Source organism: Pseudopipra pipra, chromosome 2 (assembly GCF_036250125.1).
Source record: "Pseudopipra pipra isolate bDixPip1 chromosome 2, bDixPip1.hap1, whole genome shotgun sequence".
In the NCBI taxonomy this organism is placed as follows: domain Eukaryota; kingdom Metazoa; phylum Chordata; class Aves; order Passeriformes; family Pipridae; genus Pseudopipra; species Pseudopipra pipra.
In genome coordinates this window covers 45,148,610-45,174,589 of record NC_087550.1, presented here as the reverse complement: position 1 = coordinate 45,174,589, position 25,980 = coordinate 45,148,610, and the positions used below count along the sequence as shown (strand labels likewise).

General features: G+C 35.9%; 1 protein-coding gene across 7 annotated transcripts in view; it reads right to left on the bottom strand.

The window, feature by feature from the left end:
* Window positions 1–25,980, bottom strand: part of IFT88 (intraflagellar transport 88) — a 45,294-nt gene that overhangs the window by 1,441 nt on the left and 17,873 nt on the right. For 3 of the 7 annotated variants that reach the window (XM_064645318.1, XM_064645320.1, XM_064645317.1), the window contains exons 16-25: window positions 25,413–25,499; window positions 24,577–24,763; window positions 23,935–24,043; window positions 22,319–22,469; window positions 21,043–21,158; window positions 17,688–17,740; window positions 15,799–15,864; window positions 14,052–14,158; window positions 9,713–9,767; window positions 228–323 (exon numbers count right to left, since the gene is read on the bottom strand). In XM_064645318.1, coding sequence (XP_064501388.1) covers window positions 228–323; window positions 9,713–9,767; window positions 14,052–14,158; window positions 15,799–15,864; window positions 17,688–17,740; window positions 21,043–21,158; window positions 22,319–22,469; window positions 23,935–24,043; window positions 24,577–24,763; window positions 25,413–25,499 — 1,027 coding nt within the window. Of the gene's footprint in view, window positions 1–227; window positions 324–9,712; window positions 9,768–14,051; window positions 14,159–15,798; window positions 15,865–17,067; window positions 17,555–17,687; window positions 17,741–20,823; window positions 20,879–21,042; window positions 21,159–22,318; window positions 22,470–23,934; window positions 24,044–24,576; window positions 24,764–25,412; window positions 25,500–25,980 lie in introns of those variants that run through there. The other 4 variants (XR_010428271.1, XM_064645321.1, XM_064645322.1 and 1 more) reach the window with 4 other exon arrangements.

Below are 25,980 nucleotides of genomic sequence, written 5' to 3'. Positions count from 1 at the left end.
ACAGATACTGAAAGTAATATGAAAATAAATGAGCCACATTTCCTAATATTTGCAACTACTTTATAGTGAGCTCTGAACAATGAAGCTAAAATCTCATTTTAATGAGGAAAGTGTTTCCCTAAATATCTAATTTTACATGCTCTTCCAATAATTTATGTTTTCCTCTCTCCTTATTTTTCCAGTCTGTGAGGGCCAGGAAAGTAAGAAGGCCTAAGATGTCCACTTGCCTATTTCTTTACTGCTTCTACTTTCATAGGGTTCATTTGTTCCAGGCAAAGCTTTTAGTTTGGCACTCAGTCTTTCCCCTTTGGTACCACCACTGTCTGGGGAACAGAAAAAAAAAAGGAAGACAAATAACATGCTGTTACATTCTGTGAAATCATGATACAAGAACAACATCAATTTAGCTACTACTATCTGTCAAACAAGGTTTGGATGAAACCATCTTTTCATGATGGATACAGTACTCAGTTGTAATAGTGGTCTTTAAAACACAATGGACACTGTGTCCATACACATGTGTGTTAATGTTTTTTAAAAAATCTATACAGCCTTATTTACTTTGGAGTAAACACCTTAAAATATTTCTGCTTCAAATGCTGACATTTCAGTTGCTTATAAATTACAGTCACATTTTGGAGTTAAAATAAGCACAGTGAATATAAACACCGTTACAGGGTATACGGGACATTTCCTATGTCTATGTGCTTACCAATATATCAGTGTGATCCACCTGCTCCGTACTGTCAAGGTTAAACACAACACTGACTTTGCTTCTAATGAGAAGGGTATATTTGACACGTGCTGTCTGCATGGCAGGCAGGCACAGTTCATGTATACAGACCATCCTAGCCCTGCATCTTGCTGTAAACACTGTGCTGGCAGCTCGGTTTGCAGCGGGGCCCCAAGGAATGTGTCGGCTCCAAGGGCTGCCTCCTGCCCAGACAACATCAGATTAACATTCTCTTGCCACAGCAGTGTTCCAGACACTTTAAATATTCTGTTCACCTCTCAATCTCTTTTTCACATTCATGGCAAGCTTTCAATCTCATCTGCTACAACAAATTTTTATGACATATATTTTGTCCTAGGAGAAAATATTTCGAGTTTGACTTGGTATACTTAGAAAGCAGGGCATGCCATACAGCCAAATACAAACATGCTCATTTACTACACCAAAGAACACCGTTATTAAAAGTCTTCCATCTGTAAGGAGCAAAAATGGGTTTCATTCAGTAAACATTAATTACAAAGTCTGGACTTGGCAACACATTTCCATTGCCTTATTTACTCTAAATGTTATTTTAATAAATATTGTTGCAATTAGAAGGAAAAAAACAAACAAAACCCCAAACTTCTACAAAGAAGACAAACCTTAATTTCTCTATAAATACTATTGCAGACTTTCGTTTGATCAGCCCTAAATTGGAAGAACAATGTCTCTGCTCCAAGCAAGATCTAATACACACAGTCACATGTCAAACACTGAATAAGTTCACAAGATACAGATTACAGGTGAAATTTCAAAACGAAGAAAATGTATTTTAATGTACATCTACCTCCCTCAGACCAATTCTCACTGAAAGGCTTCATGAAAGAAGTGAATACTTAACGAAGGATTTGAAGAAATGGAGAGAAATCAATGGGTTGGACTGGGGGGGGCTCAACCAAAGGGCTGAGAAACTACAAAAAGGGACGTCCCTTGAGTTCAGCAGGCTCTGGACAGGCCTGTGCAACAAAGATGGTGTGGATAAAAATGTTTTGAGGACAGTTTAGAGGAAAATACAAAATGATAACAAGGAGAAAAAGAGTAGGACAGATGTAGGCACAGAGTCTTGCACAGTGGAAAAGAAATAATTTACAAGATAATGAATAAAATTGGAAGAAGCAGTAAAGAGTTGCAAAGACAGGAACAACACAGCAGAAACTAGACTAGGGAAGAATGAGCTAGTCAAAGAAACTCCACAGGTTTAATTGGTTGGTTCCAGAACAGAAGAACTGGGTATAATGAAAATAAAAGAGGAAGAAGATGGCATATCAAAGGTTTTTGACTGTGAAGGAGGAAAACACGTGGGGTTTAGTGATACTACCAGAGGAAGGTGAAAGACTTTGTATTAACTAAAAGATGGATGGTAAACAAACCAAACTGGCTGGGATAAACATAATATCCACAAGTTACCTGCACATCTCATTGCCCTAAAAATATACAATTGAAAACAGAGCCTTTCTTGGACACCCTAAGACCCTTAAGTTTTATTAGGGTTATGTCCAAGAAAGGAATGAGGCAGTAAGTCCAAAATTTGAAGTCTATTTCTCTCTCTTTTTCTCTCCCCATCTACTGGATGTCCAACCCTGCTCCCCCTTCCATAGCTCTGAAGTTCCTTAAGCACATATTGCTATGATCAAGTTGCCCAAAATGGCCATGCCTGCAGGTTGTTCAGCCTGTGACCCTGGAGCCTAAGCTCCCCTTTCTGTTTATGAGCCAATACAGTACATGGAATTGGGGAGTGCTGTAACAGTGAGTAAATGTAGCTCTTCACACAACTAGAGCTTTTCAGGCTTCAGACTTGATTCAGTTGCCCCAACACATTATTTACTGTTTTTAATGGACTGGATCAACTCACCAAAGGGTGAGATTAATGCTAGAAGTAGTGCAAGGAAAGCAGCAAGAACACAGGAAAAGGAATGGGAAAGAAAAGAAGTGCTGAGAGGGGGTGGGCTGTTGTTTCCAGAAACTGTACTCTATTTGATCAATACATCCCACCTTGACTAAACACACCCTGGAAAAAACTATGAGTAGGTGTCTATGGGCACAGTGTCCTCTTAACACTTAAGCAGCAAGAACATATGGATGCCTTACTAGATTAAAGGTCTAAACTGGCTTATTGTCCACACAAAAGATCACAAGATGCTGAGGGAAGAGCATTGTAAGTAAAGCAAGCGTATACAGCAGCTCTCCAAGAATAATTTCCTAGCTTCCAACAGTTTGTAAATCAAACGTGCGTTCGGGGAAACGGGGCAGCTCTTTGTGTTTAATAATGGGATCGATGGACTTATTCTCCAAGAACTTGTCCATTCTTCTCTTGTGACCCTGTGAAATTTTTGCATGTGTAAGAACCTGAGGTAAGGAGTTCCACCTTTCGTTTCCTCTGAACCTACAACTCTAGCCCCATCTCACCATAGAAAGGAGCACCCTGCCCTTCCTGCCCTGCATCGTATCCCCTTCCATATGCTGTCCAGTGGCAGCAGGCTGTGCTGGAGCATCTTCCTGATACATTTAGAAGTAACCTAATGAAAACTTTTTTTCGGGTGGATCAGCAAAGCAATGCAGCTCACCTTACCTCTAGATGAGCATTATATCTTCAGCAAGAGTGAAGGCAAGGTTAACACCTCTTCTGGTAGCAGCCCACAGTTAGTTTAAATAAGGCTAACAGGCAAAACCCCATCAAGTCTCCATGGACTGCAATATGCTCTGACCATATCTAAAGACATGGAAGAGAAGCATCTTTCCTTTGAAAGTACATACGGAAGAAAGTAAGAGGTGCTTGACAACATCTGCATTACATGGAGATGTCAGACAGCAGCTCAGGAACAGAGAGGTCTGGCTTCAATGCCTTCCTTCACCTGAGGGAGTTCAAACCCAGAGTTCCAGCTTTCAGAAGGAATGTCCTAGTTTTTGAGCCAATTGGGGTAAGCTTTTCTTGACACTCTGCCATGAGATACAGGATTTGCCTGCCAATACGGCAGCTATTAAAAATTCTGTTGACCATTTAACATGATCTGCCGGAAGTTTAAATCTCATTTCAAGTTACTTTTTCTAGTTCTGTTTGCAGATAAATTATCTACATGTTTTTATCCAGTATACATTCACACATAATTTGGCAATGTTAAGGAACACAAGCTTGCAATGCAGACTTCAGGATTTTGGTATCCTACAGTGAAGAGAACTTCAGGGAAGGAATTGTTTTTAAAGCATTTTATCACAGACACGGATACTTTTGGGAGGTGAGTCTTACAGATTCTACTCACCATTCCCTGCTGCCCTCACCCTATCCAGGAAAAAGATTTTATACACGTTTTGGATTAGGGAATGAAACTAACTTTCACCAAAGTAATACACAGAAGAAAGTAAAACTAACATTGGGTCAAAGTATAATAATAAAAACTGTGGATAAAAAGCTTTATTTGTAGTTTTTCTCTGCTAATAACACAGCTTTGAGTGTTAATGTCTTTCTGATTGCACTTGCAATCAAAGGACTACAAGCAGCCGTTTCTCAAACTGCAAATTAATTCTATCTGCATTACTGTATTAACTGTACAAACACATGCTCCTAATTAAAGACAGCTTTTGAATAATGGACGACCGCTGCTGAACTAAATTGTTCTCTGTATCAAAGAAGCCTTCACTGCAACGAATACCTGTTCCTTATTTACTTATTATGCTTTTATTAATTATGTTATTATTATAGTTCATGTGGAGGCAGTCCCTGTGTACTCACTTTGGGGTGAAAATGTGGTCACAGACACATAAACTGACTGCAGGAACATGGCTCCAGGTTTCAGTTGAAAAAGCAACAGTAACTAATTAAGTAGAGTTGGTCAATATATTTTTAAAATCTGATTTATAAATACATTTACTCTGTAAAACAATTATACTTGAGACTTGGATTATCGTGCTGACATTATCTTCCCCTCAGTAGCCTTAACTGGGGACTATGCATACAAAGACATAAATAATAGACTGCACGCTGATACCTTTTACAGTGCATTCCTTTCTCTCATCTGTTTAAAAGTCATGACCATACTACTATATTCAGGTTATTTAATTTATTCTATTATAATATGTTCCATTTATTTATATTTGTTCAACATCTTACAAAAACTAATTTGAATTAATTCCTCCACATAGAATTTGGAGGAGAAAAAAAAAGAATAAAAGCATAAAACTTAAGTTTAAAAAAATTGGTTAGTTTTATATGGCAGAAAAATAAATAAAGCAACATACTTCAAGAGTAATCCTATTTTGTAATAATCCTATTTTAGGAAGTGATATCTAGCAAAAACCATTCTAAATCTTTTATGTGTTTCTGTACTTTCTACGTCGCATGATACCTGTCTGTACTCCAACTCATAAAATCCACAGTATTTGTATTTATTTTTTAAAGGAATCTCACTAGTTGCAATTACAGTGATGAGACTACTGCACTCGATACTCCTCCAGGATCACAAAGGATGTAAATTAGAATTTTTAGTACCATTTTACTCATTAGGAAAAGATAATAAAGGGTAAGGTTGTTTGGTAATCCACCTCCTCTGCAAGATGCTTATGTAACAAAGTGCACAGTGGGTTAATGCTTCATTGAATCCAGAATGCCTTTTAATGCAGCTTTGTGTATCTTTCATATTTGGAATACAGACACTATCTTTGGAGAACAATGGGCATTGGTTTGACCAAAGAGAAGAGTAAGTTCAGTGTAGAAGGCAGAGTATTATATTAAAACTGTGAAACGGCATGGGAAGTGATGCAATTTTTAACTCCACTGCAGGTCATTTTGATTTGATCTGGTGTGTCAGTTCAGCTAACTCCTCAGGTGAGTTCATAGCAGAAAACTTAAGATATTCTCTTCACTCAGAGATTTCCCTGTCTATTAAGAAAACATTTTTCCTATTTTGCACACACAGCCAATGGAACCATCTCACAATGACTTTTAATTAACGAGGCATCAACAGGCACACAAAGTCTAGAAAATATAAGTGATCATGAGGTCCTGGCTGCAGGGTAAGAAGAAAATCTCTTACCTCTCAGTCAAGATTATCTGTAATGCCTACAGCCGTAACATTTATAATGTGCTTCCATAATATATGAGGAAATCCCTATGGGATGGTAAGAGGTGTTTGAATACGGGATGGACAAACCAATTTCTCCACTAACACCATTATCGGTGGAACAAAAAAGGGAAAAGACACCTAAATTACTCTCACATGGTGTCCTTTCCAAATTCATCTGGACAGGCTTAGGTAATAAGGAGAATGCAAAGTGCTCAGCCTTTCATCTTCTGAATTCAACACTGCTTCTTTGGGCTCCTGTCTGAGACTCCATGGCTCCTCTCACCCAGTACAAACCCACCCATTCAGAGAGCTGGGCAAATGCAGAGACCAAGCAAACACTGCTATGGCAATGTATTCCTTAAAGTCATACTTTTCATTATCTAAAGGCACCGTGCTATTAAACAATAAAAATCTCTTATGGTAGTAAAAACCACAGTGCCCTAACTTCTAAATTCTGAATGTTACCATCATATTTCTGCAAAACACAAAAAAAAATGAGCACGAAAACAAGAAAATATTATTGGAAAAGAAATCTTTGAGAACTGCCTAAACTGAGATGTACTGTTAGCTTCCTTCGGGGTTTTGTGGTGCTTTGGTTTTGGTTTTTTTCTTTTTCTTTCTCCTTTCATATAGTAAAAAGAATAATTTTAACAGGACCGTATCAACGTCATCTCCTTCCAACATAAACCAAATAAGATTGAAAATCATAACTCTGATAATTGTGGGGAGAAGAAATTTTCACTTTTTATAAGAGTGACAAATGTGTTCAATTTTAGGTAGGCATTTTAGATTTAATGCTCATCTTCCTCACAGGACAAGAGCAGACTTTAACTGATGTTGATACACATGTCAGTTTTCTTGGTCTCCCTGTTTCCATTCTGTCTGCCATTCATACATACACTAATCCTATTGTGCAAATTGTGCTTTAGTGCATCTCATACACCTTCTGTTTTAATTTATATTGGCAAAGTAGTGGATGCCCTTTGAAGTACAATCCCTGTTGGCTTAGTTCTCTTTCCTCTTAGCTTCCTCTTTAATAGCAATTGTAGATCATATTTCCTAGACCAAGAAGTCTGAATTATTAATACTTATAATATAAATAACTATATAGGGACAAAATACTCGGGGAAAAAAAAAATCTGTTAGGAATGCCAGCAAGTATGGGGACAGCGAGCTGCTAAGAGGGAAGAAATAAAACAGGCATCATACCTAAAATATTTGGAATGCATACACACTTCATTTAGCTAGTAGGTACATTAACTTAGCTAGTAAGTACTGAGCTAAGGAGGATTCCATGCTTCACTGGGTTCAGTAATGATGGCAAATCCCTCATACAGTGTAGAAAAACGATCCCTTTTGGTCTTGGCAACACCACTGGAAAAGACTAATCTTAAAATGTATACCATTTCTTTTAATTCTTCTTTTGAAGTCATTATGAAATAAAATAACCCATGTTTATATTTCACATGTGTCTTGACACAGGCCATGTACAGAAATTTATTACACTTCAAAAATACAGCTCATAACCCAGCTGAATAATGCCAAACATTAGACAAAATTACTCAGTAATCCTCAGTAAAAGGTAGACAAACTGCAACATAGTCCTTAACATCTGACACTGTGAGTGTGCAGTTTCTTCACTGATAAGGCTCCCCAGAGTCAATATTACCAGTTAAAATGTGCGTCACGCCTTTAACTTGTGCTAAAAATACATGTAAGTATCTCACCACAACTTTTAATTAAGAACCCCAGCAAACAAGTTAACTCCAGGCTCAATACAGGACCTTCTTTGTACCTCTGCGTGCTCGCAGAATCATTTCCAGAGAGGCTGGATCTTTGGCACTGAATTTGTATAATGAAGACTTCTCAAACATGCTCTTATACAGACTTGTTCCCAAACTGGTTTCTTCCATTCTTTCATATCCTTGACATAGTATCTCCAGCAACAATCTAAGAATTACGGATAGGGCAAATTCTAGGTCAGTTCTGTCCCTGCTTACCCTCTCATTCTCTTTTTTTAATTTAAAAAAAAAAGGACAATTTTCCATAGATACTTCTGTCTTTAAAAGAAGTATTGACAAACTGGTAGTTTGGAGGATTAGTTTTAGCATCCTTTCAGCCTGATCAGTATTTATATCTTTTGCTAAATTACTAACTCACTCTCTCCTGATAACATACCCCTTTTTCACTAATAAGGGTGGAGATAGTTACAAAATAGAGCTTTAGGATAAGAGATTCTTTGTGCCCTTTGCCTACATGCCTGGTGCAATGTTTTGCATAGCTGTAAATATCCTTGCCTGCTACCAATGCTGCTCTTCATTTCTATTTATGATAAGACAAAGTGGATCTTACTTTATTACAGAGAACAAGGACCAATCCTGTCTCACACCAACGTTTTGTTGGCATCTCTAGCTGGCTGCCTGATCACAGGGCTTATGTAACACAGGAGAGACCAAAAACATTTTCATTCCTGTCTGTTACCAAATCAAGGAATTTCACTCCAAGAATTACTTTGGCCTGAGGCCCAGAACAGGTAAAATTCAATCCTAGGTGTATGGAGTTTCTTCTACATATCAAGAAATGATTTAAAAGCTTCTCTAGTGAAACTACTGAGCTGAAAAAGGAATGAGATTTCTCTTAAGCACCCAACACTCACTCTTAAGCCTTGGAGAATCCAGGAGAGCAGTCTTCATAAATGTAACAGCATTTTAAGATCATCTTCAGATTACACTAATAATTTCCATGACTTTTCATGGCCCTATAGAATTTGATACATGTTGTCCCTATAGAATTTGATACATGTTGTAAAATATCTGCTATGTAGACGGAGAAATAAAGTTACCAAATAAGAAAAAAAAATCATAAATTATTTCTCTGTAAAAGGAAGGGAAGAGATGCAAGAATTTAGAGGTGATATCTTTTTATGAGACCCACTGATATTAAGATAAACTAAAAGCACAATGCAAAGGAAACATTTCATTTTTGGGTCAAAATACAGATTTTTTTTGTCCGGGTGGCTGAAGTAGCCTTAAGTCTGCTAGTTTCCTTAGAGTGGCAGTGGGGAACATTTAGGTTTACATTACTAACATTTCATGGATTTAATAATGGGAGGGAAAAATCATTAGCTCTGCAATATGCAGGCTACCTAGTGCAGAAAAGACGAAGCAGGACAGTTTCCTGACTTACATTGCATGAGTTTTATATTTATGGAAGTCAGCATTGTAAATCTATAGAAGCAGAGAGACTTAGTAGTCAGTGAGTAAGCTTTCCTCTGGGGAAGACTCTAATACTTCGCCTCTGCTATACTGGGAAAAGGGGAAGGAAAAACTCAAAGACAGTAAGGGTATGTTATCCTTATTATGGAGTTGGTTGCACAGAACAGTCTCTTGAACTTGTAATGAACATCTAACACAGTAGATTAGACGGTGGGCAAAAAATTCCCTTTCCTGCACATTAAATAAAGAAACAATGAATTCCTGGTTTTTGTGGCTTATGTGTTCTGTTTTGTTATCATAAATGATTCCTTATAGTAAATATTCCAAAGTTAACGGGATAAAAGTGTTCAAATACCAAGTTAATGGGATAAAAATGTTCAAGTCCACAGTACTGAAAAAAAGCAGAAATTTAGCCTTAGAAATACCCTGATATCTGTATATGAAACACAAATGTTAGACCAAATCCATGCTACTGTACCAGTTGTGGTTTCATACAGCAATGAGATAATCAAAAAGTTTGAAACAATTTGTGAAGTACTTCCATATTGCTCAATGCATATTTGTGTGCATTTCAGAATGTAAGGAGACTTTACAAACACTTTCAGAAAAACTGTTTTCTTTAGGATCCTGAAAAATTGCATATTTAAGCAGAGGCCTTGTGTACTTACCACCACCTCCTTCTCTGCGGTTACGTGCACTGCCATCTCTGCCAGACTTAATGCGCTGGGGAACAGTGAAAAAGGTTTGAAAAGACTAGAACAAAAAACCCCATTTAGTAATAGATATATATATTAGAGATAATTATTGGAAATTTAACTTAGCTTATTAACAAAACAGTAGAAGAACATTAAACTAGACTTACTACACTGCAACTAATAAACCCTGTTTTTTCAACATACAAAATTGTCCTTAAAATCATTGTTAAATCCAATAAAACAAGAGTTCTGTGAAATTTCAAAAAGAATATTTCAATAAATTATTTTTCTTCAGATAAAATTTATACAAGGAATGTGCATAAAAATAGTTCAGATGTTACTTTGTAAAGTACAGCTGAAAAAACAGGCAACATAGCCCTCCTTGCATGAGTTCAAAGTAGCCTCTACCTATTAACATCTTGTAAATCCCACAAGCATTTTATTATTGTAAAGACTCAAAGGGGAGAAGTATGGAAATCTATAAAAAAACTACTCACCCTATGGATCTTAGATTTTGAATTCTTGATACAGTACTGTACTTCACAGCAAAATTTAATTTGCTGTTGAGTGTTAAATGCAAGATAAAGGTGAAGGTAAATACTTTAAAAGCTGTGTTTAAAAAGTCAGCTCTCTTGCAAAGAGGAAGGTACCATAAACATCTTCCAGCTGTGTTTTTTTAAGTGTTATTTGAAAACTTTAACGGTTTATCAAAACAATATCTCTGTATGACATGGCAGACTCAGCTTCTCCTGGCAAAACACCGAATTTCTCATGCATACATCTTGTCAATTACAAGAATGTATATCTCAGCAAGGGACTTTTTGATAGGTAGGTACAAAAACTTGGTGTTTAAAGCACTCAGATATTAATAAAGTATCTCTGCATCTTATTTCAAAATATGACTTCAGGATCTGAATAAAACACACTACCTAACCATGTTTTCAGGTCAATTACTGAAGCTTCTTCACTCATTTTTCACCAGAACAATATAATGGAGTCTGGGAAAGTTGGAATGGTACCAAAGAAGTGAAAGAATTTTCAAGATTCATGCCAACAGAAAAAGGAAGAACTCTTAAATCAAAACTCACAGGAGTCAGACAGGAAAGCATTGAGCCTAGTGTGAAACCAGGATTAGTCTAGGAGCAATTTAGTCTGGAACCAGAATTTCTCATACTTTTTATTTATTTTGGGAAATCCTCAAGTCTAAAATGTGTTCTCTGAATTTTGTATTAAATATCGTTTTCACAGTCCAGTGAAGTAGCATATATCAATCCTTCAGGAAGCATGTTCAGACTCTCCAAACATTGAATGACTGACATCAAGTCTGACAGTGGAAGCTCAACTTCTGACTGCCAGAGGGAAGCAGTCCCTAGATGATAGTGCCCTCTCGGCACTTACATCCTAGGACTTTACTCCCAAAATACTACATCAGTACTACAGCTTAAGCATATGATTAATTCCTGTAAAGTTCCAAGCGAGTAGTTTGTAAGTAATCCCATACTAAAAGCAGACATTCAAAATAGGTTTCCACCCTAAAAATGCCTGTTTCTCTTCCATGACTGCAAAAGACATTCAGGATGGTTAGCCCAGATGTAGATGCCTGAAGGTAAGGGCAGTAAGTCCCTGCCAGCATTTGCACCTATCATCACTGCTTCACAGCACACCCCAGCAGCCCCTCATTTTCAGTCATTAAGCTCACTTAACGGAAATAAATAGTAATGTGTGTATACATCAGTGCCAAGGAGCTTGTGTGAACTTTTACACTATTACCTGTCTTTTTTAAACTGAAACATGAAAAGGGAAGATTAATGCAGCAAAAAACCAAACCAATACCAAACAACGAACCCAACATGCCCCCCAGAATGCCCCAACATATGAAGGTTGCAGTAAAAATTGAATGCTGTGAGAGGCAGGGAGAAAAATTTCTACAGGGAATGAACTCCACAGATGTTCTCAGATTCTTGGCTGGAAGTATTTAACAACTTGTCCATATTTGAGAACTGAGAGAAATAACTACTCCAGAATATTTATTTTGGTAAAAACTCCGTGTGGATGTACTTATTCTGGAAAAACAATGCCAGAATAGCAAATTTTGATAAATTTCTACAGGAAGACAAAGTCTGTGTGCAGACTTTGAAATGCAGGTATACTACACTAACATTTAACTATTTTGTGTTTACTGGGTGCAATCGGGAGAACATGGCTTAATCTGAAATTGGGAGCAGGAATAGAACTATATCTGGTACTGCTAACTGAAACCAGTATTCCTATTGGAAACTTAGGTGGTGAAATAAAATTTTGGTAATTTTAGAACTTGACAGTATAGTTTATGACTATATGGTCACGGAAGACAGAAGAAAATTCTTAGGACAAAAACCCCCTAGTAATTTCCAAAGCCAGATGGTAGACATAAGGCTAAAAAATCACACACAGACCCCAACCAACGAAAGAAAAAAAAAAAAAATCCCCAACCCAAAACCAGGCTATGGAACCCGGATGCAATCACAAAAAAAGGAACTGCAGGGCTATTGTTTGCAAGACAGCGCTGATGCTGGGATTCTGTCACAGAGATACTCAACTTCTAATACAGGACAGCCACATACTAAATTGCAGTGCATCCTGAAACATCTTTTCTTAGTCTTTGTTCCTTTACTATGCAGTAACTTGTGCTACCATGCATCTGTACTGGATTCCACTGATACCTCTGTCATTCAGATATGACAGGTACGAATTCCCTTAACATGATGAAGTCAGAATGAAAAAAAACTCCATAATTTAAGTGTGATTTCTCTGTTACTAAAATCTTAAGTAACTTAGATGATTAAAACTTCTAAATATTCTACTGGTAGCTTTTTCCTCATGAGAAAGTAGAGAAATGGTTTGGGAAAGTTCACAATTCCAATGTGAAATAAACAGAAAGAGATGTGACTTTTTTTTTTTAACATATTCGAACATTAACTTTCTGCAAGGAAAAAAGGTGTTTTCCTTAAAATCCTTGACATTTGCAGATCTGTTGTACATAATTAACACCTTCAGTGTAAAAAAAAAGCCAGAATTACATGCAAGGAAATAGATAGCCTCTCCACCTCTTTCTCTCTTATGAACTATAAAATAATCCAGTTGTAACTGGTTTAACTGGTGAGCTTTCCCAAGTAAAGTGCTGAGGTATTGAAAGTTATTGCAAAGAGCTATATATATTACTGACATTGAACTGATACTCCCTAGAAACCAAGCAAAACCTGTTTAACACACTTTAGAGAGATCTCTTAATTATGAGTTTTGCAGAATAGAAACATAATATCCGGTCATCTGTTTTGCTTACTGATATGATTATGGGGAGACATGGAGGAATACTAATCCCACTTTTGTCCATTTTTGCAAGTGCTTTAAATTTTACATTTACTGAAAATTCAAACCAATACTAGAGCTAGTCCTTCAAAGTATGGTTGTAGCATAAAGCTGGAATCCTTTGATCAGTGTTTCCCTTTGTGAGTTTCATTTTTAAAATGTCCTAGTGTCCATGTGCATACTCAGACTCCCTGGAACTTAAGTAAAAGTATCTGGCATCAAAGGGGACCCAGTAAGTGTTACTAGGAGCACAGTAAATTAGTTAAGACTTAATGCGTCCTAATGTGACTATGTAGCTTTGAGGCAATAGGAAAAGCAAACTTGAACACTTTGCAGTTCAACAGCAGGGTTACTGCTTTTCAAACAAGCAGCTGTTTTTCATTTTAAAATCTTACTTTATCACCAGAACAGCAAGAAAACAATGCACGAGTGCACACACACACAAATGTGAGCTCACTTCTGAGCAGAACACAAGTTATGATCTCATACCTTTCACAGCCTGTTGCTGTTCCATGCATTTTTTTTCAGTTTAAAAATTGGCACTAATATGAATAGTTTACATGTAACTATGTAATCTGTCAATGTTGCAGCTTTGTATATAACAAAAAGACAAATTCTTAGGCTCCCCATCTCTCCCTGTAGTTGCATTATTACTTGGCTCACAAGTACACTAAAGTATTAAATGAAATCTGGCAAGTAGGTAGGAAAGATGACATTCCAGAGACATTGAATTATGCAAGTGGCTCCGGCATTCCCATCACATCCACAGTCCATCTTTCACTAGTATTAAAAATCACAGAAAATCCGGTATTCAAAAACTATTCAGACAGATATAAGACTGACCAGTAATTTAAAACCAAACTTCCCAAACCTCAAAACATAAGCCTCTCTAAACCAGGAAGTTAATAACACATTTTATCTTGAAGTAAAATAAACACTATTTTAGCTTCATCTATGTACTTACCTGCTCTCTGATTTCTTTTAATTTTTCCACTTTCTTGAGCTTTGTTATATATTCCTGGACTTCTTTCAGCCCCATATCTGTGCAGAGACGAACTAAAAATCGGAGGCCTAATTGAAAAGCAAAAAGCACCATTAAAAAAGGCTTACAAGCAGGTCCAACTACAAGTGTACCCCAACAGAACTGGACATGCAGAATGGCAAACAGTGCAAGCAACTGTGCAAATAAGGTGACTCCAGTCCAGTATCGCCATCCGAGTTGCAGGTAATTCAACATTTTCTGTGTGTCTATATCCATGAAGAGTACAAATACCATTTATACATGTGGAAGGCACTAACTCACCTGGCTCAGAACTCTTAACATTTGCAAAATATTTTGGAAGCTGGAAGCATAGTAACGATACTAAGACATTACTGAGGAGCTGCTATCAAGAGCATTTTGTTGAAAGCAATTTTACAAATGCCAAGTGAATCAAAACGTTTTTTTCTGTTGCTGTGGTTGATTTTTAAAGAGTAGTATTTATAGAATTAAAAAATTCCAACAAACCTGACATGAAAATTAACTACAACTGTATGATTGAACCAGAAGAACCCCTAAAAACATTCTCCTGAGACACTATACCAAACTGAAGACATTGTTGCTATTCCTATGTGTTTGTCAACATTCCTTTGAAAGAACTGAAGCCAAAACAAGCATGACACGATACATTTCTCTGCTGACACTTTAACAAACATGTTATTCATTATGTGCTAAGCTAGTTTTCTGCTGGTTTAGGGAAGACATGGTCAGGGAGGGATGAGTGAAGAACCACTGTTTCAGCAGCAGAAAACTTAAATCAGTTAAATTGTCTTGTCTAACTTCTGCCTCCATTTATGTAATTTGTAGAAACTACATTCAGAAACATATTTGCAGTCTAAAAGGTTTACTAAATACCCCTCCAAAATATGTGTGACCAAAATGAACACCATATTTTGCTTATAACTTTGAGGAGTTAATAGCACTGAACTTCAGTTGTACAAGAGAGCTGTGTGATTCCTCTTTAAAAAAGCAATACATTTGTTAAAGCAGAATGATACAATTTTAAAATAAAACTGAATTAATGTTCTTCCCATGTTGCATTTAAAAGCATAGACTTGTTGGTGACAACCTCGTATTTTGGAATTTGTGAGGCAGAGTGTGGGATGTCAAAATGTTTTCACAACCACTGACAACCCCTATTTTCTACATGGCTTTTTTATTTAGAGTACAGGTGTGACTGATTTTGCAAAATGTCTTACTCTTCAAAGATTTCCAGAGACTGGTTGACCAACTACACTTAAAAACCCAGCAACAAAATCTCACCCTCTACATTTTTTGGAAAGCCTGGCTTTAGTAAAACTTAGCAATATGATTTTCTCATATCTAGAAAGTTACAGCAGGAATTTCAAGTAGCAGGAACTAGAAGCACAAATACATATATTTTATCACAAGAAATATCTAATAAGTAACATAGTTATGTACGAGAAAGAACTCAACCAATCCAACTCAGTTGTAACTAAGTTTATTTTCATCACTCTTCTTCAGCATTGACCTAATATTTCTTAAATCACACTTCAGTGTTGTCACAGAAAACACGCAGCATTAGCATGAATAAAAATGTTAGTTCATAAAAATATTTTCATATGAAAAACATGTCATATGATTACTAACACACATATTCTATGTAACAAAGTTTCCTTTGATAGTTGTACCACGGAATTAAACAACTTACATTCAACATTCTCTGGGAATTTTCTGTGAATGACTTTGTATTTCTCTAGAGCTTTCTGGTAGTTACCTGCAAATAAAACAAACATCTCCTATCCACACAGTCAAACATAAAAAAAGAATATCTGATGTGAAACTGATACACTTTAACATCAATGAATCTTTTTAGTTAGAGTAAATAATTTAATATTATAAGACCAAATTTGGTGAGACCAAACTTAAAATTCTTTAATTACGTATAATAGTGATTTACTTTAACAGTAAAAATTAAGAACATCTGAAAACAGTCTAAATTACTCTGTAAATAACAGAATTAATGAAGAGCAGTTTCCTGACTTTTGCCTTTTTTTTTGACCTTCCTCTAATACTCTGTTTCTACAACACGACTACTAGATGAACTGTATCAAGCCTAACAGGACTTATCTGGGACTGCAAATGTATGGATTGATCAAATGGAAATATCTAACAGCAGAGCTCTGCCTGTCCTTCCTGACATCAAAATACAAATTGTGTGGCTCTCCTTTGTCCAGATCTGGTAGTGAAGTAATTATTCCCTAAGTCTTTTGCCTTCAATTTTGACTCAGATTGATTATGGAAAGGACTGACTGACCCCGTAAATCTAAAATATCATATCCATTAAATACTTGACAAAAAAAGTTTCTTGAGATATCACTGTTTTTCTCTTCCTGGTGTGAGGCTATGTGTTAACACGATAAACCGGGAATTTTGCCAATGAACCATAAATGATCTAAGAAGCAGCCAAGCCCACTGTTTTTCTTTGCTGGGAAAATGTTTCATCTGTCTAGTTTTGGGTGGTGCTGATTATTCTTAATACACTGGCTTCCCCAGGTCCTGTTCCTTTTCTCACTCTTGTATTAAATAACTGAGCTAAGTGAGAAAATGCACTTATTTATTATGGAAGACTGTTCTGTGAAGTTCTAAAGAAGCATAAAGGAGAGGGACAAGATGGAACAGGAAGAAAGAAGAGTATAATTTACATCATCAAGTACCCTGAATGCATTTTAGGTGGTGAAAAACCCCAAAAAGGTTAGTCTCTTTTAATTTTGCTTATCAGTGTATTCTATTTCCAGTATGGAAATACAGCACATTAAGACTCTCTTCTGCTTGTGTAGTGCAAATACTATTTTAATATTGAAAAATTATACCTGCTGTTGAAAAGAAAAGGGAATTAAGCAACTTGAAAAACTAACTGTTTATGTTGGATCAGTTGGTAGTATAATTACATTCAAAAAACCTTCTATCAGATCACGTGTGCTGTACTATTTTCTTTATTTATTTAAGAGTACAAGGAATGTTTCACATATAAGTCAGTGCAGGCACACTTCCTGGACTTAAAAGAAACTTCATGTTTTATTACATATACAGAGAAAATTTATAACAAAATAATACATAACTGAGTGTTCACACAAACTTTAGCACCAATATTCACATCAGTCAGAAAAGATCAAAAGAAAAAAGTCAAAACATAATCAAAACAAAACAAAGAATCATAAAATGATTTGGTTTGGAAGGGACTTTTGAAGATCATCTAGTTCCAACCCCCCTGCCATGGGCAGGGACACCTTCCTCTAGACAAGGTTGCTCCAAGCCCCACCCAATCTGGCCTTGATGGAGCATCCATGACTTCTCTGGACAGCCTGTTCCAGTGTCGCACTATCCTTGCAGTAAAGAATTTCTTCCTAATATCCAATGTAAGTCTACCCTCTTTCAGTTTAAAACCGTTGCTCCTTGCCCTGGAACTGCAGACACCAGTTTATCTCCATGTTTTCTATACGCTCCCTTCATATATTGTATAGTCTGAGCAACCCCCATGGATTACAAAAAAAAATGTTACAAACCTCCAACCAGTCACCAAAAAGTTACAGAACTTACCGCTTCTCCTGTAGCAACTTGCAACCATCAGCTGCCACTTCACTTGTGTTGGCCTGTATATAAATAAAATAAAGTTATGCACATTTGCCAAAGAATGAATAAGCAAAATAATCTGCATAGCACTGCTAAAGACCTACTATTAAACTACTAATAAATTTTTCACCTAGCCTATTGCCTTCCTAGAAAGAACTTATGCAGCTCAATTCACACACAGTTTACCCCTCCATCATGCACCTGTTTTCAGGCCTAGATGTCACTCATTTTCAGTCATATGTTATAGCTTTCCTCCTGCTCGTGATTCTGTGCCCAGACACAATTAGTAGACCGGACAGGTGAACCACTAATCTTTGTCAGAGTTACAGAACCAAGCAGTGGGGAAGAAGAAAATGCTAAACTGTATTTTGAGGAGGCCCTACCACTAGGATTTCGTGCATGCCCAAGAGATCCCTGCTAGGAAGCACACTCCCCACTCACAGCTTCAAACTCTGGTTTCTCCTTTTTGCCTAAGATGCCATTGCAGCATCTAGCTGCTGCCTATATGCTCCTTCTCTTTTTAGCACATAATGGTGACAGGTATGTCAGAGAAAATATTTGAGATGTTTCAGCATGTACAATAAAATAGTTGGACTCCTTCCTCATTCTTCTCAAGTTAATGTGAAAACTGGAAAATTTTAATGTCAATAGTGTCAAGATCCTCTATAAGCCAAAGCACTTTCCATGTGTGGCTTACAATACAATAGTAGCATATCCAAAAGGTACTGTAAGACAACATTTTCAGAATAGTTTTGTACTTATTCTCTTCAGTTTTTCCTTCTAATCATAGCACAGGCCATTTTTAACTCTAAATTATCTGTTTGCCTGGTAGTTGCCAAAAAAGCTCATGAAATACAGATGCTGCACCTTTTTAGTTTCAGCTGAAAGTGTCTCCTGCAAACAAAGGCAGTCAAGGAGACACGAAAATAAAGTTTATTACATAGTTCAGTATGAAAATTCTAGAGAGAAGAAATTGTCAGCAGCAAGCATTAACTGCACAACTCCTTTTATTAACGATAGATTTGTGCATGCTGGTAAAAATAAAACAATGGAAGCTGTTGTCCACTTCACTGTCTAACATGTTATCTTAGAATGCAATTTAAAATGTAGTTATTGTGATTAAAATACTGAATGCATGAAGCATGAAGTATATAGATTGTAAACAACTAAACAAACTAAAAATTGTTAAACTAAAAAATGCTGTTCACAGTTAAAATAATTTTAAAACATAACTATTTAAAATCAGTAGCAATTTATATTTACATATATATTTACCATTTAGCATATCTAGGCTCTATTTCTAGTACCAAATAAACACCAAAATATTTATGCACCATTATCTACTGTTAAAAATCTCCTCCCACAGAGAAATAATTTCTCTCTATTACAGATAGATTACAATTACAAATAACAATGAAGAATTTCATATGCCAATTATTCGTTAAGTACTTTACAATCCATATACTTCATGCTTCATGCATGGACTGAGTGAGATAACAAGCACAAAATCTTTATATCTTTGCCAAAACAAGATTATGAAATAATTCTTTTTAGTTTCATCTGTTTCTTTCAAAATTTTCTAACAAGGCCATGAACACCAGTATTTGTAATCTCATAGTTTGACTAAAATATAACTTTTTAAGATGGCCAGTATTTATAGGGAAAAGAATATTGGCAAACCTGTGAACTGGGTATTTTTATCTTATCTACATCTCTATTTCTTTATAATTATAACACCATTAGGGTGAAGTCTATGTCTTTTTTTATTATTTCTTTTTCATTTTTAATCCTTATTTAAACCTTGGATTTTCTCTTCTACAATTAATGTCCATTCCAACTCAAGTGTCTCAAAGCCAGAATTAGTATTTTTTACTGAACTTCTTACAACCTGTGGGAAACGACTGAATGGTAGGCCTTGAATTTGAGCAGTTGCAGCTCTGAAGTTGCAGAGGAATGTAAACAACTCTAAGGAAATATTTACTGCAAAGCCGGACGGAACAAACCTAATGCAGCCCAGACCAAAGGTCATCAATCAAAATGTGTATAGTATCACCAATGACAGTGTGCACAGTGTCTTCAGTGTCACCAATGAAAGTATGTACAGTGTATTCTGTGTTACCAATGAAAGTTTGCACAGTATGCTTGAGACTTTTAACCAATTATGTTGTAGCACGATAGTATGCAAAGAATATAAAAGAAACACTTAAGAGCAATAAACAGTTTTCCTGATCACTTTACACCTGGACTACGACTGATATCTGAGCGCATTCTTGGCCATGGCAACAACCTATTTGCAGTATAATTTTTCCTTGAGTGATAGTGTACAAACTTTTTGTTCACATGCTGTCTTTGTACATGCATGTCCATTCAGATTCCCAGAACAAAAAGAATGTCAAATTTTAGATCATCACAAGACAAGAAACAAGAGAGTTTTGTTTAGTATGATTTTTGGTAGGTTTCCTCAAACACAAAATAGAGAAATTCACACTTATTCAAGTGAATTTCAGTTGCATGAATTGGTCTGTTAACACAAAATGCTTCACGAGTTCCACATAAAAAGACCATATGCATGTCTTTTTAGAATTATCTTTGAACTCTGGATTATAGATTTAAATTTGACCAAATTTTATTTAACCATTCTCTGGTAAGCTCCCTTTCTGAACTAAAATAAAGTATATAGCCTATATACTTTCTGAAGTGCATCATGTTCTGCTAATGGACAATTTTAGCCATTAAGTTGCTGAACTGAACTCAGTATATTTCAAACATCTCTATCAGGATCGATTTAATCTGTAAACTTATTTTCACTGACCCCTGCACTGCACTGCACAATTTTGCTTACTTATATACCTTATTTGTAATAGCTTTTTTATGGAAGTAGGAGTGATGCAAAAAGTGGAAATGCAGCAAGAACGGCTAAAACACGCATTTACCTGAACCACCAAATCATCACTGCATAACAAAACAACAGAAAGGAAATATTTCACATAAAGCCATGGAGAAAGAGGTCTTGGTGGCTTTGAAGAGCTATTGCCCACTTTGTAGCTGTGTTTAATGGCAGATAACAGAGAAAAAGAGCGTCTAATACCTAATACTTTCTTGGGCCCAAAGGAGGATCTTATTTAACATTGAAGTTGCACAGTAAGAACAAAAACACACTGTAAATGAACAGAGAGTTGAGAAAATTAAGTAATATCCCAAATACTCTTAATTCTGATGTTTGCTTATAGTATTAATAAAGTTATACAACTGATTTATCTCTAGGTATACTTATGGATGTCTAATCACAAATCTGAGTAGACATAAAATAATATCTACTTACAGGATAAGTGCTGCTCTTTCAAAGTACTCAATGGCTTTTTCACAAAACTGGGTGTCAATATAATATGCTCCAAGCCATTCAATGACCTCAATGTTTGAAGGGAAATACCGGTATGACTGACAAAACAGGAAAGGTGAAAAACCCCACAATTTTAGTGATAAACAACATCTTTATGGTACTTCTGGAATATCTTACTCAAGTGTTTAATTCTCCAGATGCCCAAAATGTGTAATATAAATGAATAGAAGTAGTGTGCTGTACTAAGTGATCCTGGGAAAAAAAAAAAAAAAAGGCATGCCAAGTTTTCTAATTGCAGAATGCTTTTTAGAAGTTACCTGAGATGAGTCTGTCACATTTTCCATCCAGCCTTATTTGAAATACTATTTTAAATAGCTTGCAACAACAAAAACATTTACTTAGCTCATGTCTACATATGAGTAAGTTACCTAAAACATTAAACAATGCTAACTAATACGTGTACAATTTCATATTCACATCAGTCTGCTGGAAAACTCAACTAAAAGCATTCTTTTCTATACATACGTACATAAATAACATTTTCGGCTTTTTAGAAATTCCCATTGAAATAGGCAGCAAAATTATCATCAAGCACAACTCAACTAGTAATTCAGACTGCAACACAGCCTTTGGTCATCCTTACTTCAGAGATAAAAAGAACCCTCATATTGCAACAAAGCCATTTCCCATCATTCTTTTTTCTAAGACAGAAGAATCTCTCCAAACTACAGATAGTAGTACAGCTGGCTTGAAATTAAAGAGGTTGCATATCTTTATGCAACCACGTATACATAATGTATAGCTATATTGTTAATATATATATATATAAACTTACATATATAAACACATTATATACGTATCTCCATATCTATTATACAGACACAGCCTCCAATCAACTCAGTCACATTACACACCTTTAAAATTACTACATTTACTAAATTTGCTATATTCAGATTTTATTTTGTCCCAGACTATATTTTAAAATAAAACTGTTACAGGTCAGTGTAAACAATGACCACATAAAGAAACATGAAAGTCTGGGTCGGTCTCCACATGGAACCACAGGCTATGTGTTTCCTTAGGTTCTGACCACAAAAATGAGATTTTGTCTCTCCCAGTATCTCTTTTTTTTTTTCCTTTCTGGAGGACATTTTAAAAAGTTTAAATGAATCAATTGTTAATTTGATATAGGAACTTAGGGCAAAATTTTCTTTAATTATTATAAAGCGCACTGAAAAAGCAATATAAGAGCAAGTACCTCATAGTAATAATGAAAAGCTTGGGATTTATCACCTTCATTATCATATAATTTCCCTAGCTTTGAAAGTACACGTGGATCAGTTGGTACTACACTGATCAACTGCAGGAGCCACTCTATGGCTTGATTGGGATCTTCCATGATCTCATATCTGAGTTTTCTTCAGTCAAGGACTGATGCCGATGGTAGTTTGCTTTCCTCAGAATTCCTATTACTTTACCTAATGCAATCCATGTGCTGAACAGATACACCAGTCACTGTAGCGTGAAGATACATTGGCCTTCTTTTTTTTTCATATTGTTTTCATAATTTCATTTCCATTAGAAAGTCTTTTTGTTACGCTAAAGGAAAATAAATATTCAGAGACTTTGGCTGCTCTTTCACCTTAAAACCAGGTTGGGCTCAACAGAACTTTGGGCTCAATTCTCCTCTCTCTTTCTGACACTAATTTTACTTTGACTTCCTCGTTTATAAGAATAAGTCTGACAACCAGGTCACTGATTTTTAGCCTTTACAACTTGGTTAGTTTTTCATACTAACAGCATTTTGTTTTACTGTAAGTGATAAGGTAAAACTGCTATTCCCAAGAACAGACTTTTGCCAGTAGTGAGGTTTTCTGCTGTATGTCTAAAAAGCACAAGCCAGATTCTGGTCCAGAGAGGTAGCATTAGCTGTAACTCAGCCTGTAGTGTGCTATTCCCTCCTCAGTCACCCCTGAGGGGCACAATGGGTCAGAGCTCTCAGCAGTGTGAGCTGGAGCTACTGCCCAACCTGCTTTTTCACTTTCTGCTGCATCCTACCTATCATGCAAAAAGCTTGTGAGTATTGGTGGAAAACAGTTTTACACAGCAGTGAAGCAGATAAGCTCTGCTCCAGATGGGAACTGGGAGTTGTTGGGCCATTTATGCTGTTGTAAAGGGGCTATACAACAAGCAATAGAGATCAGAGTCCTTTGGTATTCTTGGAGGTTACTTATTTTACTGACTAAAATATATTTTTATTATCTACACTATTCTTAAAAGTGTAGTACAGCAACTGAAATCTGTTCTGCCTTGGGAAGGATTTTATTAGTTTGCACATCCTCAGAATTGTTAAAGAAATTCATAGTGCAGAATATCACTGGTGATGTGCAAAGCCAATTCCTCCCTTCCTCAGCTTTTCAATTTGTTGAGTTTTTGCAGTATTGGGAGATAATTATTTTCTTACACATACACTAACTAATCTGAAAACAGCTTTCAGAAGAGAACATCATATTTGTGAACCATAATTTTTTTTCTTAAATATTTTACTTACTTGTACTTATATATGCCATATTATTTTCATAATAAAATCAGCAGCATTTGAAATATTCCAGGACACAATTTAACACTGAGGGTAAATCACTAATTCCCTGCAATCAGAGCAGTCTTAATGTATTTCTTCACTGTCTTCACTGGAAATGCTCTAGCAGGTTTAAGTTCTGGTCTCATTTTCACAAACATCAGAGAACAAATCATCTTTACTATAACGGACACTGCAGTAAATTTCTAAGTCACCCTGTCATGATTGAAACACGTACTTCAGACTAAATGAGTTTACTATAACCACCACCCTTATCATAATCCAGAAAAAGATACATGCTTGCTATCTGGTAAAGGACTTGGGCACTATTTGGAAGGATTGCATGGAGTTTCAGCAAAAAATCCAAAGCTTCGTCTATCCTGTTTAACTTCTTGTACGCTAAACCTAAAAAAAAATAAAGGTTACAGATTCAATGCAGTGAGAAAAAGACTACTTTGGCCTACTAACTGACAGAATAACAAGAAAACCAAAATTGGTACTTGGAGGAAGTATGACTGCCTTGACATTAACAGACTCTTTGTGAGAGCCATGCTTGACCTACCAAACTGATAAACACAAGGAACGTGAACCCAATCAAAGTGCAAGGACGCGTGTAATCTCACTTTTTGAACACGATGAATGGGGGAATAAGGGTTTAATAATGCTAAAACTGGTATACTTTTAGTAGGTAGCATAAATTTCTTAATCTTCAAAGTAACTTATTTATCTGGAATTACTAGTCAATTTTCTTAACACGGGGATTTTTTTTGCAGAACAGACAGGAAGTACAAGTTAATATCTTGCTATAACATAAATTACTCAATAAAGTAATAATAATTCACATATATTTCTACATAAGAACACTCTGAAAGACAGATTCTCAGAAAAAACTGTTACCTTTAGACAAAAGCTAAATCACAAAAGTACCTATGACTTACCAAGGTTATAAAGTGCTTCAGTGCATAAGGAATCATTCCTGAGAGCTTCCTTATAAAATTCAGCTGCTTTTTCATAGTCTCCATTTGCAAAAACAGTATTTCCTTTGTTAGTTAGAGCTGCTGGATTATACCTATCAGAATTTACAGCTAAATCTGCATAGTTAGTTGCTTGTGCCAATTCATTCCCCTACATGAACAAAACAAACATTGTATTAGCCCTTTGTCAGTTAATTTTCTTGCAGCTGTGGCTTCTTACAGGAATTACAAAAGATTGAGGATTAAAAAAATAAAAAAAGATTCTTCATTCCCAAAATATTTCTTATATATTTGCAAAAGGCAGATCATCTCTTTCTAGTCGCTGATAACTTAACACTTGAGATGTGTCTTACTGTTGTGTCCCACCTGGTCTGGAAGTTTTCTTTTAAAGTAGCATTTATTTAAAAAAAAAAAAAAGAAAGAAAATACCCATACCCTACAAATTTCATACACAAACACACCTGCCTAAGCTACGTAGTTCAGGTCTTCCTAAGTTCAATCTGGGTCTCCAGGACCCATGTTTTAAATGGAGCCACTGAGCTGCTGCACAAATCCCTCTGCAGACACACTTCTGTGGCTTGGGGCTCGATCTCACTCTTCTTCCCAGCAACAGGATACAAAAAGACCTGATCCGAACTGCAACTACAGCCAAGAACTGGTGTTCCAGGTTAACTCTTCTAGCTCACAGTTTCTTCTTGTTTACAGGGATTATTTAGACAGACACAAAAATTGTTACAAAAATACAGAAATTGCTACATAAACCGCAGTTCTTACCTGGTTTTGTTGAAACAAACACTTACCAAATAATAAAGGAATGAAAGGTTTGTTGCAGCTGCACTCTTTACTCTGCTATCCTTTTTTTCAAACATTTTCAAAGTCTCCAGTGCCTAGAAGTAATTTGGAAACAACTTACTTCCAACTGAAGTAAACTGACCCCAAAATCCTTTCAGAAAGCATTGATAAACTTCACAGTAACAATCAGCTAAAATTATCAATTCATGTACTCACATATCTGATAATTACTAGAGCTTGTAACACATACTTATAAGCATGTACACGCAACAGTACATCTGTATTATACATAACATTAATTTTGGTCACAAAATTTCTATAATATTGAATATTTATTACTTCTCCAAAATTTAGATTAGATAAGGCTACTGTGAACTACACAGATATCTGACAATTCTATACATATAAAACACAACGTTAGATGATTTGCTTTTAATCTGGCTAATTAAAATTCTCATACATATTTTTCCAGTTCTTTAAGTGAACACAAAACAATTGACATTAAAATCCTTATTAAAAAGCTAAAAAAGAACGTGCTATATGTAAAAAAATACACACAACAGCATAGGACTGGAC